The 14811-nt window shown below is 37.1% G+C and overlaps 2 protein-coding genes across 9 annotated transcripts in view; one reads left to right on the top strand and one right to left on the bottom strand.

Annotated features, from left to right (window-relative positions):
• NDUFS1 (NADH:ubiquinone oxidoreductase core subunit S1) overlaps positions 1 to 14811 on the bottom strand; it is a 386086-nt gene that overhangs the window by 218736 nt on the left and 152539 nt on the right. The window lies entirely within an intron of this gene.
• Positions 1 to 14811, top strand: part of ZDBF2 (zinc finger DBF-type containing 2) — a 71426-nt gene that overhangs the window by 20644 nt on the left and 35971 nt on the right. For 5 of the 8 annotated variants that reach the window (XM_069075278.1, XM_069075279.1, XM_069075275.1 and 2 more), the window contains 5 exons: positions 2334 to 2456; positions 2548 to 2584; positions 3288 to 3374; positions 13414 to 13465; positions 14375 to 14426. In XM_069075278.1, the coding sequence (XP_068931379.1) occupies positions 2555 to 2584; positions 3288 to 3374; positions 13414 to 13465; positions 14375 to 14426 (221 nt within the window). In that variant the 5' untranslated portion in view covers positions 2334 to 2456; positions 2548 to 2554. The remainder of the gene's footprint in view (positions 1 to 2333; positions 2457 to 2547; positions 2585 to 3287; positions 3375 to 13413; positions 13466 to 14374; positions 14427 to 14811) is intronic. The other 3 variants (XM_069075282.1, XM_069075284.1, XM_069075281.1) reach the window with 1 other exon arrangement.

Raw genomic sequence — 14811 nt, 5'->3', positions numbered from 1 at the left:
ATACACCTGAGGCAGGAACCATTTTCCTGAAGCCTCTTCTGACCTCCCCAACTGCTAATATCCTTCTTTCTTTCTAAATTATCTTGTACTTAATTACTTTCTACATGCTTGTACTTGTAAACTTTCTATTTATACTGTATATATTTTTATTTATTTATTTTGCTTTTTAGAGGGGAAGGCAGGACAATTGGGGTTAAGTGACTTGCCTGAGGTCACATGGCTAGTAAGTGTTAAGTGTCTGAGGCCGGATTTGAACTCAGGTCCTCCTGACTCCAGGGCCAGTGCTCTATTCATTGCACTACCTAGCCACCCCTCTATATCTTTTATATGTACTTATTTCCCCCATTAAAATGTAAGCTTATTCCACCTAGGAATTGTTTCCTTCTGACTGTAGTTCATTCTGTACTTCATTCTGTGTTTTTTCTTTTTTTTTTTTTAAAGCAATCGGGGTTAAGTAACTTGCTCAAGGTTACACAGCCAGTTATTTCTGGGTGTGGTGCTGAGTATCTGAGCCCAGATTTGATCCAGGTCATCCCGACACTGGAGCCGGTGCTCTTACTCGCTGAGCTACCTGGCTGCCCCTAAGCAATTGGGGTAAAGTAACTTGCTCAAGGTTGCACGGCCAGGTGTTTCTGGGTGGGTGCTAAGTGTCTGGGCCCGGGATTCGATCTCCAGGTCTTCTCAACACTGGAGTCGGTGCTCTTACTTGCTGTGCTACCTGGCCGCCTCCTGTGTTTTTTCTATATTTCATTCATTCTTTATTCCAAGCTCCTAGCACAGTGCCTGAGGGCACATAGTTAGTTCTTAGTTAATACTTGTTGAATGATGGTATAAAAGTAAATTAACTTTACCTGGAAGCAAGAGGCACTCACCTATAGAATAGAATACATGAGCTTGGTGCATGGACTTTCTGGTATCAGTAAGTTCCCTCTGAATTTCACTTATTTAACATTTTGTATGCAACACTCTTATACTTTCTAATATTGTGTATTATAGTAATTTGTGATTACCATAGTGCCAACATGATATTCACAGCACTGACAGCGACTATGAATATGCCGAGGTAATTTTGAATTGCAAAATATAACAGACTCTCCATATAGAAGACAGAAACAAAACATCTATTCAGACACCAGAAAGTCAAATTTCAACACCAGAAAACCAAATCCATCATAGCAACAAAGAAGTTAATGCATATTATTACCACAGGGAGCAACACCATCCCAAAACCTTCCCACGAACAAATAACTCACAAGCCTACCTGTCTTCCTTCCCTGTGTCCTCTGTCCTTCCTCTTTTTTTTTTTTTGCCTTTTGGAAGGCAATTGGGGTTAAGTAACTTGCCCAAGGTTACACGGCTAGTTTTTTTTGTGTGGGTGTTAAGTGTCTGAAGCTGGAACTGAACTTGGGTCCTCCTGACTCTAGGGCTGGCGTTTTACTCACTGTGCCACCTAGCCACTCCTTCCCTCCTTTCTAAGTGCTCTGACTCCCAGCTTCTTCTCAACTCTACTCTACCTTTCCTGTTCCACCTGTTCAGCAAACTCTTCCCACCCCAGGCTCCATGTGATTACATTTGGCCTATTGGGGCAAGGAAGATCTTCAAATTTACTTAGGTCTATCAAGGGGCAGGGAAAAGATCTTCAAATTCCAATTCCCATTACAATTATTTTGATGATGGTAGGAGTGATGTCATATTTAAACTTTCTCTTTAAGTGATTAGTCTAGTGATTTTTACACACTAGGCATTTAATAAATGTTGATTTACTGAATAAATGAATAGCTGCATTGTAGATGGCTAGAGAACTTTTGCTTATTTCCTGATTCTTAGCTTTGTCCTAGATGTATGAAATTACAATTAAGCTAGATTTTTTTTTTTAAGCAATTGGGGTTAAGTAACTTGCTCAAGGTTACACAGCCAGTTATTTCTGGGTATGGTGCTAAGTATCTGAGCCCGGGATTCAATCCCCAGGTCATCCCGACACTGGAGCCGGTGCTCTTACTCGCTGTGCTACCTGGCCGCCCCAAACTAGATTTTGAATAGGTGGATAGATATGGTATTTAGCTTTATAATTAACTTATGTCTTGCTTTCCCAATTAAACCCTTTGAAGATGAAGGCATTGTGATACCTTGGTACTATACCTTACATAATAAGTATTTAGGAAATATTTATTGATTTGTCTTTTATATAAAAATTATCATTAAATATCTTGGTAATAAATTTTTCATAAACATAAGGGAGATTTGTGGTTTAGGACAGTTAAGAAATTTAACCTTTTTTAGATTATTGGAGAATGTTCATAAACAATAACTCCTATGTTTTTCTGCATTTTTAGGTTTCCCACCCAGATGTCTGTGCAGACTTGATGTCCTAAGGCTAAAGAAGACTGCATCTTTGAAGTCTATGTCTGATATATTTGAAATACTCTTATTTTGTGGGGGAAAGGGCTACTATCAAGGTTAGTATGTAGTAATCTCCCTTTGGTTCATATTTAAGACTTATAAAACTAAATTGGCAATTTGGGCCCTTTGTACTTATCTTTCCAACAGGTTATTGATGAAAATACCAGCACTGTATCATGCTCTGGTAAGAAATATAGGCACCTTCCTGCTTCCGTTTTGCACGTGAAAATGAAATGTGAAATTTGCACGTAGAAATGAAAAGTGCATAAGGATTAATTTTATTTTCCAGTTTGAGTCAGAGTGGATTTGTGATCTAAGGTTTTCTTTTTCTTTTCTGGTTTAAAATAGTTATAGGAAAACTCATCCCCTCAAAATAATGCTAGATTAAAGGAACCCCTTAAAAAATTAAAAGAACATTATTTTCTTTTTAAGAACATTTTTTTTAAGAACATTATTTTCTTTTAAGAAAATAACTAATTTTTGATTAGACTATTTTATATATTTTACATTGTCTTACTTGATACAAAGTTATCATAAGCTTTAATTTTCTTATAGGTATTTTAGCATTGCTGGTAAGTCTCCCAAGTTTTAGCCTTATTTAAAAATAGGAAAAGTTTTGGTGAGTACTATTAGGCAGATAATAAACACAGGTGTCTTACTTCCTTGTTTGTATTTGCTCCAAAGAGAAATTGACTTTAGATTGTAATGATTAAAAAACATTTCTTTTCTACTCCATGGTGTTATTTTGATTTTCCTGACAATATGTAAACTCTTTGAGAATAGGGGCTCATTTGGTTTTTGTCTTTGTACCCCCCTGTACCAGGCCTGTGCTTAATAAATGCTTGTTGATTGATCAGCTTGTGATTTATATCCCTTTCTAATCCCAGTGTGGTGCAGTGGCAAGAGTTCTGGGTTTAGTCAGAGGACCTGGATTCGATTCCTGGCTTTCCCACTTACTTACCATATGCCCTTGGGTAAGTCATTTAAATTTTCTAGGCCTTCATTTCCTCATTTGCAAAATATTGGGGTTGGACCTGGTGACCTCTTTAAACTCAGCTTTGCATTTTGATGCTGTAAAGCCTGTAGTACTAGGTAGTTAAGGTTCTTGAAAGCATGAAGTATGTTTTATTTATCTTTCTATCCTGAGGGCCCCACAAATTGCATTGCGCTTGGGAACCACTTGTTGAATTTTAGATTTGAGACTAGGAAAATGTAAAATTATAAAGATGAGAACCTTAAATGAAGATTTTTTTTTTCCTCATGGAATGAAAAATATTCAAAAGCAACTTTCATTTAATTAAATGCCTTTAATTTTTCTTTTTATAAAGGAAAAATATAAAACCAAGTGGGCAAAAAGAATCCACCTGCTCTTTGAGGTTATATCCTAAGGCTTTCTTTCCTAGCATTAGTGCATTTTAAAATACTTTTTAATGTCTTTTTTTTTTTTTTACTGTATCAGTTGCTTAATGAGTAGCTTTAACTTTTCAGGTACTTGTAGCTCTTCACTTGCTTCATCAGTTTGCAAATTTGTAAAGAGAAGAGAGAATACTGACCTTCCTTGAATAGGAGCAACCTTGTCATATTTTCCCTCATGAATCAGTGGTTTTTAATAATTTGTGCCATCAGACTGTATAGGAAAAATTATTGTCAAAATACCATGTTCTTGTTTGTTATGCCTTGTAAAAGAAAAACTTAAAGAACTTTGAAGATTATAGTTGAGAACTCAGGAAGGTAGCCAAGTAACTGAGTTGTTTGATTAAAATTAGGTATGGGTCAGAAAGACGCCTGTTAATTTTAAAAATCTAATAGTAATAATTACAGCCAACATTTACATAGTAATTACTATGTGCCAGGCACAGTGCTGAGTTCTTTAGAGATATTATCTCATTTGATTCTCACAACAACCCTGCAAAGTAGACTCTGTTACTATCTCTATTTTATGATGAGGATACTAAGGCAGAAGTTAGGTGACTTTGTCCAGAATCACAGTGCTAGTAAATGTCTGAGGCTGGACTTGAATTTAGGTCTTCCTGACTCCTGGTACTCTGTCTACTGTGTCACCTAGCTCCCAACTAATGAATATTATTTATTTTATCTAAAATATCTAAAAATATTATTTATTTTATCTAAAAGATCGTTATCAGTGAAAAAAAGTTTTAGCATAGTAATCAATTTTATATTTTGCTTTTTTAAGAAATTTAAAATATATGTTTTGTTTCCCAGCTTAAATCTGTTTGGTATGAATTTAAAGCTCCTTATAGTCATTAGAATCTAGGATGACTTTGGGAGCCCTATACAGATGACGTAAAATGAAACCTATTTAGTAGAAGGCTTGAGACTGGTAGAACCTAGAGTGTTCACCACTTAGGCCCTATAGATCCTGGTTTTTCAGGAGAGCCTAGAAATTGCAGGAAAATTTTGATCCCCCTTTGGGGGATATAGTCAAATATGGGCAAATCTTGAGATTCTAGACTGAACCAGGGTACACCACGACCTTTTATGTAAATTATAAATCTTTGGGAGAACCTCTAGGATTCTTGTATTTGCCTGGCGTCTTTCTAGCTAAACAGTCTTTTTTGGGTACCTAAGGCAATTCTCAGAGAATAACTGGGTCCCTTACATTAAATATATGTTTATCGTAGCCTTGTATACTGCAGTGTGAGAAAGGGACACCTCTGATTTTACTTTAGTTTTTTTATTGACACCTTTTGTTTTTACCAGTAGTATTTTCCAGATGTACTGCCCCCTTCCTCTAATTTCCATCATTGAACGCTCTTCTTTGTAACCCAGAAAAATGGTAAATCAAAACTAACTGGCATAGCAACTGCTTTTGATGGGTATGCACCCATCATCTCCTACCCTTCTACCAAGAGAATGCATGTATGTTTCTTTTCTTGTTTTTTTTTTTTAAAGCAATTGGGGTTAAATAACTTGCTCAAGGTTACACGGCCAGTTATTTCTGGGTGTGGTGCTAAGTATCTGAGCCCAGATTCGATCCCCAGGTTATCCCGACACTGGGACTGGTTCTCTTACTCACTGAGATGGATGTATGTTTCATCACTCATGGCTGTGATTGGTAATTACAATTAATCAGCTGCCTTTTAGTGACCTCTGCTTTTCATAAGAAAATTCTGAATGGTTAGGTCTTTTCCCTTTAAAAAAACCCGCAGTAATTGTAAAATAATATAAATACAGTGATATTTCAGTTATCTGATGTAGGTAGGGAAGTTATATTTTCTAAATAAATGAATTTCCTACATAACTATATTTTTGTTTTCATTCTTTTTAATGGCAATGCTACTCAAATAAAAGACATGGTTTTTGCATGAGTAAACAAAATATATTGGACATAATTTAAATTTTGCTTGGTCATTATTATGATTTCTTATATTGCTTAGATACCTTCTGTGACTATTTCCACCACCTGTCTCCCATGAAAAGGTGACCCTTTTTTTCACTTTCTTTTTAAAAATTAGTTAAATTTTAGTTTTCAACATTCATTTCCACAAGATTTTGAGTTCCACATTTTCTCCCCATCTCTCCCTTCCCCCCTATCCTGAGATGACATGCATTCTGATTACCCCTTTCTCCAGTCTGCCCCTCCCTTCTATCCCCACCCTCTTACTCCCTTCCCTTCTATTTTCTTTTAGGGCAAGATAGATTTGTACTCCATTACCTGTATATCTTATTTCCCAGGTGCATGTAAAAACAATTTTTAACATTTGTTTTTAAAACTTTTGAGTTCCAAATTCTCCCTTCTTACTTCCCCACCCACCCTCACTGAGAAGGCAAGTAATTCATTATAGATTATACATGTGTAGTTATGCAAAACACTTCCATAATAGTCATATTGTGAAAGACTTTATTTCCCCCTATCCTGTCCCATCCCCTCCCATTTATTCTTTTTTCTCCTTTGACCCTGTCCCTTTTCAAAATGTTTGCTTCTGACCACCACTTCCCACAGTCTGCTCCCCCTTTTTATCGTTCCCCAGCCCCGATCCCTTTCCCCTTTACTTTTCTGTAGGATAAGATACCCAATTGAGTGTGTATGTTATTCTCTCTGTAAGCCAAATCCGATGAGAGTAAGGTTCACTCATGCCTCTTTTATGTGAGATAATTTACCCCATTCTATCTCTCCCTTTCTCCTAATATATTCTTCTCAAGTGAGGAATATATCTAAGACATGAAGTGATAGCCTTTTTAAACAAAAGCCTCATTTATCTATTTTTCCCCTCCCTGGCTATGTAGTTCTCCTGAACTGTCCTCTTTCTTCTGCATGGTACTTCATCTCCTATATCTGTTCCTTTCTTCTGGCTCTCCCCCATGTCCTAACCTTTACCTAATAGAATCACTACCTTCCTTCAAGACACAGGTCAAGTCTCTACCTACATCAAGCCTTTCCTAATTCATTTACTTTTGTTGCCCTTCCTTCCTAAATTCTTTGTTTTTAACTGCCTTATATTTACTACATATATACATAAATATGTACAAATTATTTCCCTGAATAAAATGAAAAATCCTTGAGAGAATTATTACATTAAAAAAAATTTTTTTTGTCCACCATGCCTCGAACAGTACCTAGCACATATAAGTGCTTAAATAAAAGCTTGTTGATTGATAAGCCTCAGAGAAGGCGCTTAACTACATTTATTATTGGCCAGGTGTAACTCAGGCAAGTCTAGTAATTTAGTCTCAGGGTGGTTGTAGGGACATACTCTTGGGTCATTAAAAATCAAATGAAAACAACTTTATATGTGATAAGATAAAAAAAGATAAGATTCCTAATTAAATTAATACCTTGACCCTATGTTTATCCTGTCATTTAGCAGTACTTGTTCAGAAAGGAGTTCCTGCTGACAAGATGGAAAGATAACATAGTTAGCTAAATTTGGAAATGATTAAATAACTGCACCTATGGTTGGCTAGGGATTTGTTGTTAGTTCGGTAAGGCAAAATTTCATAGAGATAAATGTAAAGTCCTACACTTGGGCTTAGAAATCAACTTTGCAAATACGTGATGTGTGGCTAGATAGAAACAAACTTTAGAAAGAAGTAATCTGCATTTTAGTACACTGCAGTCTCAGGATAAATAAGTGATGTGATCCAGCAGCCTAAAAATTTGTTTTGATCTTGCGCTGAGCTGAGAGTTGCAAGCAAGGTTTTTCTTTACTTTGCTGTAATTAGACCACATCTGGAATCTGCTATTCTGTTTAGGGTGCCATGTTTTAAGAAAGAGATTTATAAGTTGGCAAGTAATCAAGATGTTGAAGGAACTGTAGAACTTGCCATATGAGAATTGAATGAAGGAACTGGAAATGTTTAATTTTGAAGAGGGTACAAATTGGCATAGCTATCTTCATATAGTTTAAAGATTGAAATGGGCATGGGGTTACACCTTAATGCTTAATGTAAATGATTGTATGGGAGAGAAACTAGCTTTGTTCTGTTTGGTTTCTGGGGTCAGAACTAAGAACAATGGATAAAATTTGCAGAGGACCAGATTTTAACTTGATTGTAAAGAAATAGTCCCTAACAATTAGAGCTGACCAGAAGTGGAATAGCCTGCCTCAAGAGGTAATCAAGTGGGTTTTCAGAAACTCACTGCAAACCTTCTGGAGAGGCAGAATAATCTCTTGTTGAAGATATTATAGAACGGATTTTTATTCCTTTATGGTTGAACTATAATTCATCAGAAATCTCTTGCAATCCTGATATTCTGATTCTAATATATATATTTTTTTAAGCAATCGGGATTAAGTAACTTGCTCAAGGTTACACAGCCAGTTATTTCTGGGTGTGGTGCTAAGTATCTGAGCCCAGATTCGATCCCCAGGTCATCCTGACACTGGAGCCGGTGCTCTTACTCACTAAGCCACCTGGCCGCCCCGATTCTAATACTTTTTAAAGAAAATGTTAGCATTAAAAATCATTAAAGCCGGTAGAAGCATGACCTCCGAGCGGCTCTGGCTTCTACCTTCCCCAGTCAATGTAAAAAGGGGACTCTGAACAAACTTTGGAGCTGCAGAACCCACAAAATGGCACAGAGAAGCTAACCTCCCTTTGAGGATAGCCTGGCAGGCCGGCAGGAGTGGGCCAGTGCAGCGCTGTGGGAGCTGAGCCCAGGCCCTAGTGAGCTGGAGGTTTTAGCCCCAGGGTGGGTCTGACCAGCCTCCAGCTGAAGGGACTCCAGATCACCAGCAGCTGTGGTCGTTTCTAGAATTATCAACACATAGATGAAAAGGACAAAGTGAGAGGTCAGTGCAGTCTGGACCTTGGGACCCAGTAAGTGGGAGTGCATGGCTTTTGCCCCCTGGGTCGAGAAGCTGCTGAGGCAGCGGCATAGCCAGCCAGTGCCACGCGGCAGCTTCAGCTGTTGGCCTGCAGAGTGTAGGGGGACCAAGCGACCAGTCTGAGGGGTAATCGCTCTTACTTTAATCTACTTGGATCTGGATTGCAGTCTAGGGTGGAGGTCCTGGGGTGTGTGTCCAGCTTGCCAGAGCTTGTGGAGGCCTCAGGGCACCCATCTAATACCTTCGACAGCTGAGAAAACCCCAGTGTTTGGGATGAAAGCTCGCCTGTCTGGTGGCAGAGTCCTACTGTGGCAAAAAGCCCAGGGGTCAGATGACTGAGGAGCAATGTGACCAGGCAAAGGAAACAAAGCAGACAGAAGATTCCAACGTTAGACTGCTATTTTGGGGACAAAAAAAAGAAAAGCATGGAACAGGAGGAAGACAGTGAAGTCAGAACTCCTGCACCAAAAGCTTCCAAGGAAAATACAAGCTGGTTACAGGCCATAGAGGACCTTAAGAAGTAGATAAGAGAAGCAGAGGAAAAATTGGGAAGAGAAATGAGAACTATGCAAGAAAATTATGAAATGACAGTCAGCAGCCTGACTATGGAAAATAATACCTTAAAAAAATAGACTGACTCAAATGGCAAAGGAGGCTCAAAAAGGCAATGAGGAGAAGAATGCCTCAAAGAGCCGAATTTGCCAGATGAAAAAGAATCTCAAAAGCTCAATGAGGAGAATCATTGCTTTAGAATTAGATTGGAGCAAATGGAAGCTAATGACTTTATGAGAAATCAAGATTCTGTTAAACAGATCCAAACAAATGAAAGAATAGAAGACAATGTGAAATATCTCATGGGGAAAAACACTGACCTGGAAAATAGATCCAGGAGAGATAATTTAAAAATTATTGGGCTACCTGAAAGCCATGATCAAAGTAAGAACCTAGAAAGCATCCTCCAGGAAGTTCTCAAAGAAAACTTCCCTGATGTTTTAGAACTGGAGGGCAAAATAGATGTTGAAAGAATCCACCGATCACCTCCTGAAAAAGATCCCAAAAAGAAAACTCCTAGGAATATTATAGTCAGGTTCCAGAATTCCCAGATTAAGGAGAGAATATTACAAGCAGCCAGGAAGAAACAGTTTAAATATTGTGGAAATACAATCAGGATAACACAGGATCTGGCAGCTTCTACACTGAGGGATTGAAGGGCTTGGAATATGATATTCCGGATATCAAAGGAGCTGAGATTAAAACCAAGAATCACCTACCCAGCAAAACTGAGTATCATGTTTCAGGGGAAAATATGGTTATTCAGTGGAATAGAAGCATTCTTTCTGAAAAAACCAGAGTTGAATAGAAAATTTGACATTCAGATACAAGAAGCAAGAGAAGCATGAGAAGGTAAACAGGGAAAAGAAATCATAAGGAACTTATCAAAGTTGAACTGTTAACATTCTTACATGGAAAAACGATAATTGTAACTGATGAAATCTTTGTCGGTATGAAAATAGTTGAAGGGAATAGAAATATATATGTCTATATATGAGGGTATATGGGCATATGAATATATATGTAAATGTGTGTATATATGTTTACAGGTATACATAGAGGGCACAGGACCAATTTAACAGGAAGGGATGATACTTAAAAGGTGAAATTAAGAGGTGAGAGGGGAATATAATGAGAGGAGATGGGGAGAGACAGAATGGGGTAAACTATTATATAGAAGAGGCAAGGGAAAATGGTCACAATGGAGGGGAAGAATAGGAAGGCAAAAGGGAATGGGTCAACCTTATTCTCATTGAATTTGGCTTGGGGAGGGAATGAAATACACACTAAATAGGGTATCTCACCCTACAGGAGAGTAGGGGGGAAGGGGATGAGAGGGGAAATGATGGAAGGGAGGGCAGGCTGGGGGGAAGGGAAGTTGGAAGCACCCACTTTTGAAAAGGGACGGGATCAAAGAGAATAGAACAAGTGGGAGGTGGGATAGGAGGGAGGGAAATATAGTCACTCTTTTACAATATTATCTACTATGTTATTGTTTTGCATTAGCTACACATGTACAACCTACACTGAACTGCTTATCTTCCCAGTAAGGGTGGGTGACAAGGGAGGCAGGGAATGAATCTGGAATTCAAAGTTTTAAAATCAAATGTTTAAAAAATATATATATATATGCATGCATATATGCATATATATGTGTATGTGTATATATATATACTATTACACTATTTTATATGTAATTAGGAAATAAGATATACAGGCACTGGGACATAAAGAGCCCCTGGAAAAGTCGAAAGGGGTATGGGAGAAAATATGAGAGAGATCAGATTGGAGGAGGGGGATATCCTTTGAGACTGCTATTCTGGGGCGGTGGGTAGGGGAAAAATGGGGAGAAATTTTGCAACTCAAAATCTGGTGGAAATGAGTGATGTAGATCAGAGGTTAATAAAGTATTTAAAAAATGGAAAAAAAAATCATTAAAGCCAGACTTTATTCTTGCAACTAAAACCATGGATGACTTTCACCCTTTGGGCTGAAAAGCAATGCCAGATTTTCATTATGTATCAGTGAATTGAAGTTTTGCTTGCTTCAGAGAGCTAGACATCTGGAAGGTGAATAATTGTGCATTTTATTATGCTAAATATAATATGTGGTTTGGAGGAATTATTCTATTGAGTCAAGAGAACACCAGTGCCAAGGAATGTTCCTATAATACAACTTAAAATGCCTTAATTAAAAATTTTCTCCTTCTTTCCTGCAGCATAAAAACCAGAATTCTTGAATTTTGTATTCAAGGCCTTACATAAATTGACTCTAGGCCATTTTTCTTTTTATTTCTTTAAAATTTTATCAGTTAACACATTTTCTTTACCTCTTCTCTATACTTTGTGTATATTTCATATATGCTTACATACATGTACTTGCCTCTCCCAGTAGAATATAAATTATTTGAGGCCAGGGATGGTTTAGTTTTTCCCCTTGTATCACTGACTGACACATTTGCCAGATGCTTAATAAAGTACTTGATCAATTGATTGAGCTCCCTTCTAAGTGATTATGTATCTAGGCTAAGGATCATAGTAGCCACTCAAGCTTCCTTCCTGCCATTGCCTATAGTAATTCATAGGAGGGACAAATAAGATGTTATTTTTTCCCTCTTTGTACTATTGTTAATGTCAGTAATGGGAAAACAGACTAATCATTCACACAGTAAATAAGATTTTGGTTTATTTTGTGTCGAATAATTCTTTCTTAGATGGCAGGATGCCTTAGAGGATAGGGCACTGGGTTTGAATTAAAGAATACCTGGGTTCAAATTCTTCCTCAGATGTTAGTATCTGTTTGTCCCTCACTTAACTTGTGCCTCAGGCCTGGATTATGATTTTATCTGTATGGAGGAAGGAATCCTCTGGTTGAAAATCCCTTACACTTAATCAATGACTTTTCCTGTTAGGATGATTTTTTTCTTTCTTCTCCTCTTGAAGATTCTTTTGAGTTTGCTATTTTCTTTGCCTCTTTTTTTTTAATTTAACATATGACTTGACCTTTTTTATGCTGACTCGATTATTACTTATGCAAATAATGAAAAAGCATTAGAGGAAAAAAGGCAATTCTATGGAACTAACCAATACTAACCAGTATAGAGTACAGATGCATATGCTATTCAGTATTCAGACCCTTAGTCTCCCTCTTTTGAACAGAATAGAAGGAGGTACATTCTCATATCCCTTCTTCAGCACCAAATATGGCCATTAAAATTACTGTGCCCTGTTTCGATATTTTTTTTTGCACTTTATATCGTTTTCTGGTTATGCTTAATTTCATTTTGTGACAGTTTATATAAGTTTTCCTTTGGCTCTGTATTCCTGTTTTTTAGTTAAATTTTATTTTTTCATTAAGTATTTTTGCTCCTCTTCCCCCCAGAAAAAAGAACAACAAAGTCCTAATAACAAATAAGGATAGTCAAGCAAAACAAATTTCCATATTGTTTGTCCCCTTATCGTAGTTAAGAGCTATGCTGTATAGCTTATATTGTATGTTGTATGTTTGGTGACTACTGTTTCCTTCCTAAGGTTTTAGGTTTTGATAATGAGTTTGATGGCTCAAGCATCCTTACCAGACCCAGCATTCTTCTGATGAAGTTATGTTGTGAGACTCAGAGAAAAGTTGATGAAGTACTTTTTTTTTTTAAGCAATCAGGGTTAAGTAACTTGCTCAAGGTTACACAGCCAGTCATTTCTGGGTGTGGTGCTAAGTATCTGAGCCCAGATTCGATCCCCAGGTCATCCTTACACTGGGGCCAGTGCTCTTACTTGCTGAGCCACCTGGCCACCCCTAAGCAATTGGGGTTAAGTAACTTGCTCAAGGTTACATGGCCAGGTGTTTCTGGGTGGGTGCTAAGTGTCTGAGCCCAGATTTGATCCCCAGGTCATCCCGACACTGGGGCCAGTGCTCTTACTCGCTGTGCTACCTGGCCGCCCCTGAAGTACTTTTTGTTGAAAAATAATCCTCCCTAATCTTGTCTGCTTTGAAATATTGCCTAATGGTGAGACTTTGTCTTTACTACTGGGAGATAGCATTGGGTCTGCTTGAAATAAAAGTACTCCTTTAGTCAGAAAAAGTGCTCATAGTCAGTGGTAAGCTGAGAAGCAGACTGAGGGGGCACTCCAAGGTATTCTTCTAGGGTTTTTCATTGTTTCTTTTTAATTCACAGATGTCTAACAGGATTAAAACTGCTGAGGTGGACTCTGCTTCTTCTATACAAGGTAAAGTATTTGTTAATTTTCTTAAACTACTCAGTACCATTGGAGTTCTGTAAAGCTATAAGATAGATGTATCCAACCTAAGCATCCAGCTTAGTGTAAACTAAAGTTCTAAGTAAAAAAGCTTTCCACCAGTCTGCACTGATTAATTAGATGCGTGTTTCACTCTTCATTTGGCATCCAAATGATAGGGTTTACTACTACATAAGAATCTTGTTTGGCTCTTTGGGCTTTAATAAAACCTCTTTATCTCTGTATCTCCTTCAGTTACCTGCTACTGCCTATGGCAGTGCATAGGAGTGACAGATATTGCTATTTTTTGTCATATTTGTGCTGTTAGTATCTCTAATAAATTTTACTTATTTAAATTCACATAGATTATACTTAAAAATTGGACATTCAAGTGCTTAAGCTCTAGTTTGAAGAACATTTTTGTTATTTCTTTCATTAAAAGTCTATTTTGGGCAGTAAGCATATGTAAGAATTGTAATATTTAAGAATTTTATTAATAAAATAGAAATTATAAACTATATAGTAGTTCTACGTTTTCAAGCCTGGTTTTGTTCACAGGCATTTTATGTGTAATTATTGATGTCATAGTGGAGAAAATTGTAAAAAATATTTGCATATTATTAAATTTGAATCATTGAAAGGTTATTTTGAGGAAAACTTGAAAAATTTTACACTTGGGAGACTTCTGTATTTTTTTAATGGGTCAGATTTAAAACTAGGCTTTAAGTCTAGTGATTTTATGTCTGTGATGATGTCTGATTTTTCTTATAAAAAAGAACTATTTGAGAGGTTTTGCATTGTAGTTTCCATTCACTTAGGCAGTACAGAGAAAGATAAACTTGCATATCATTTCTTTCATCATCTTATTTCCACAGTATGCTTGATTCATTTTTCTTGTAGGTTTAGGAAGGCGGGCCATTGGAGACTCTCAGAAGAGAGAAAGAAATATCAGGTAAGTTCATGCCAGGGTTAGAAATGGACATTTTACTCTAAAGTATATAAATAGTTGAACATTTAAGGCTTTTATATCTTGTATTTCATTTATTTTAATGATAAAAATCTTTTCAGTTGCAGGAGAATGGCCTACTTATTCTGCTCTAATCATAATGACCCAAATTATAGGATCATATAATAATACTTTCAATATTAGGAGAAGCCAGTGGAAAGCTAGATGTCTTCTCAGTGCAGTCATTTAAACATGGAAAAGGCATCACCTTCCTTGGCCTCTGTTTCCTCATCAGAAAAATGGAAGGATTTGGATTAGATTTTTTCTAAAGGCCATTCTACTTCTAAATCCTGTGAAATTCTTTCAACAAATGTCACAGAATACATAGTGC

The sequence above is a fragment of the Petaurus breviceps genome, unplaced genomic scaffold (assembly GCF_028583685.1).
Source record: "Petaurus breviceps papuanus isolate PSGF00001 unplaced genomic scaffold, PetGlider_PUasm1.0 90903, whole genome shotgun sequence".
Taxonomy (NCBI): domain Eukaryota; kingdom Metazoa; phylum Chordata; class Mammalia; order Diprotodontia; family Petauridae; genus Petaurus; species Petaurus breviceps.
Note: the sequence above shows the minus strand (reverse complement) of the source record. Positions and strands in the feature narration are given on the sequence as shown.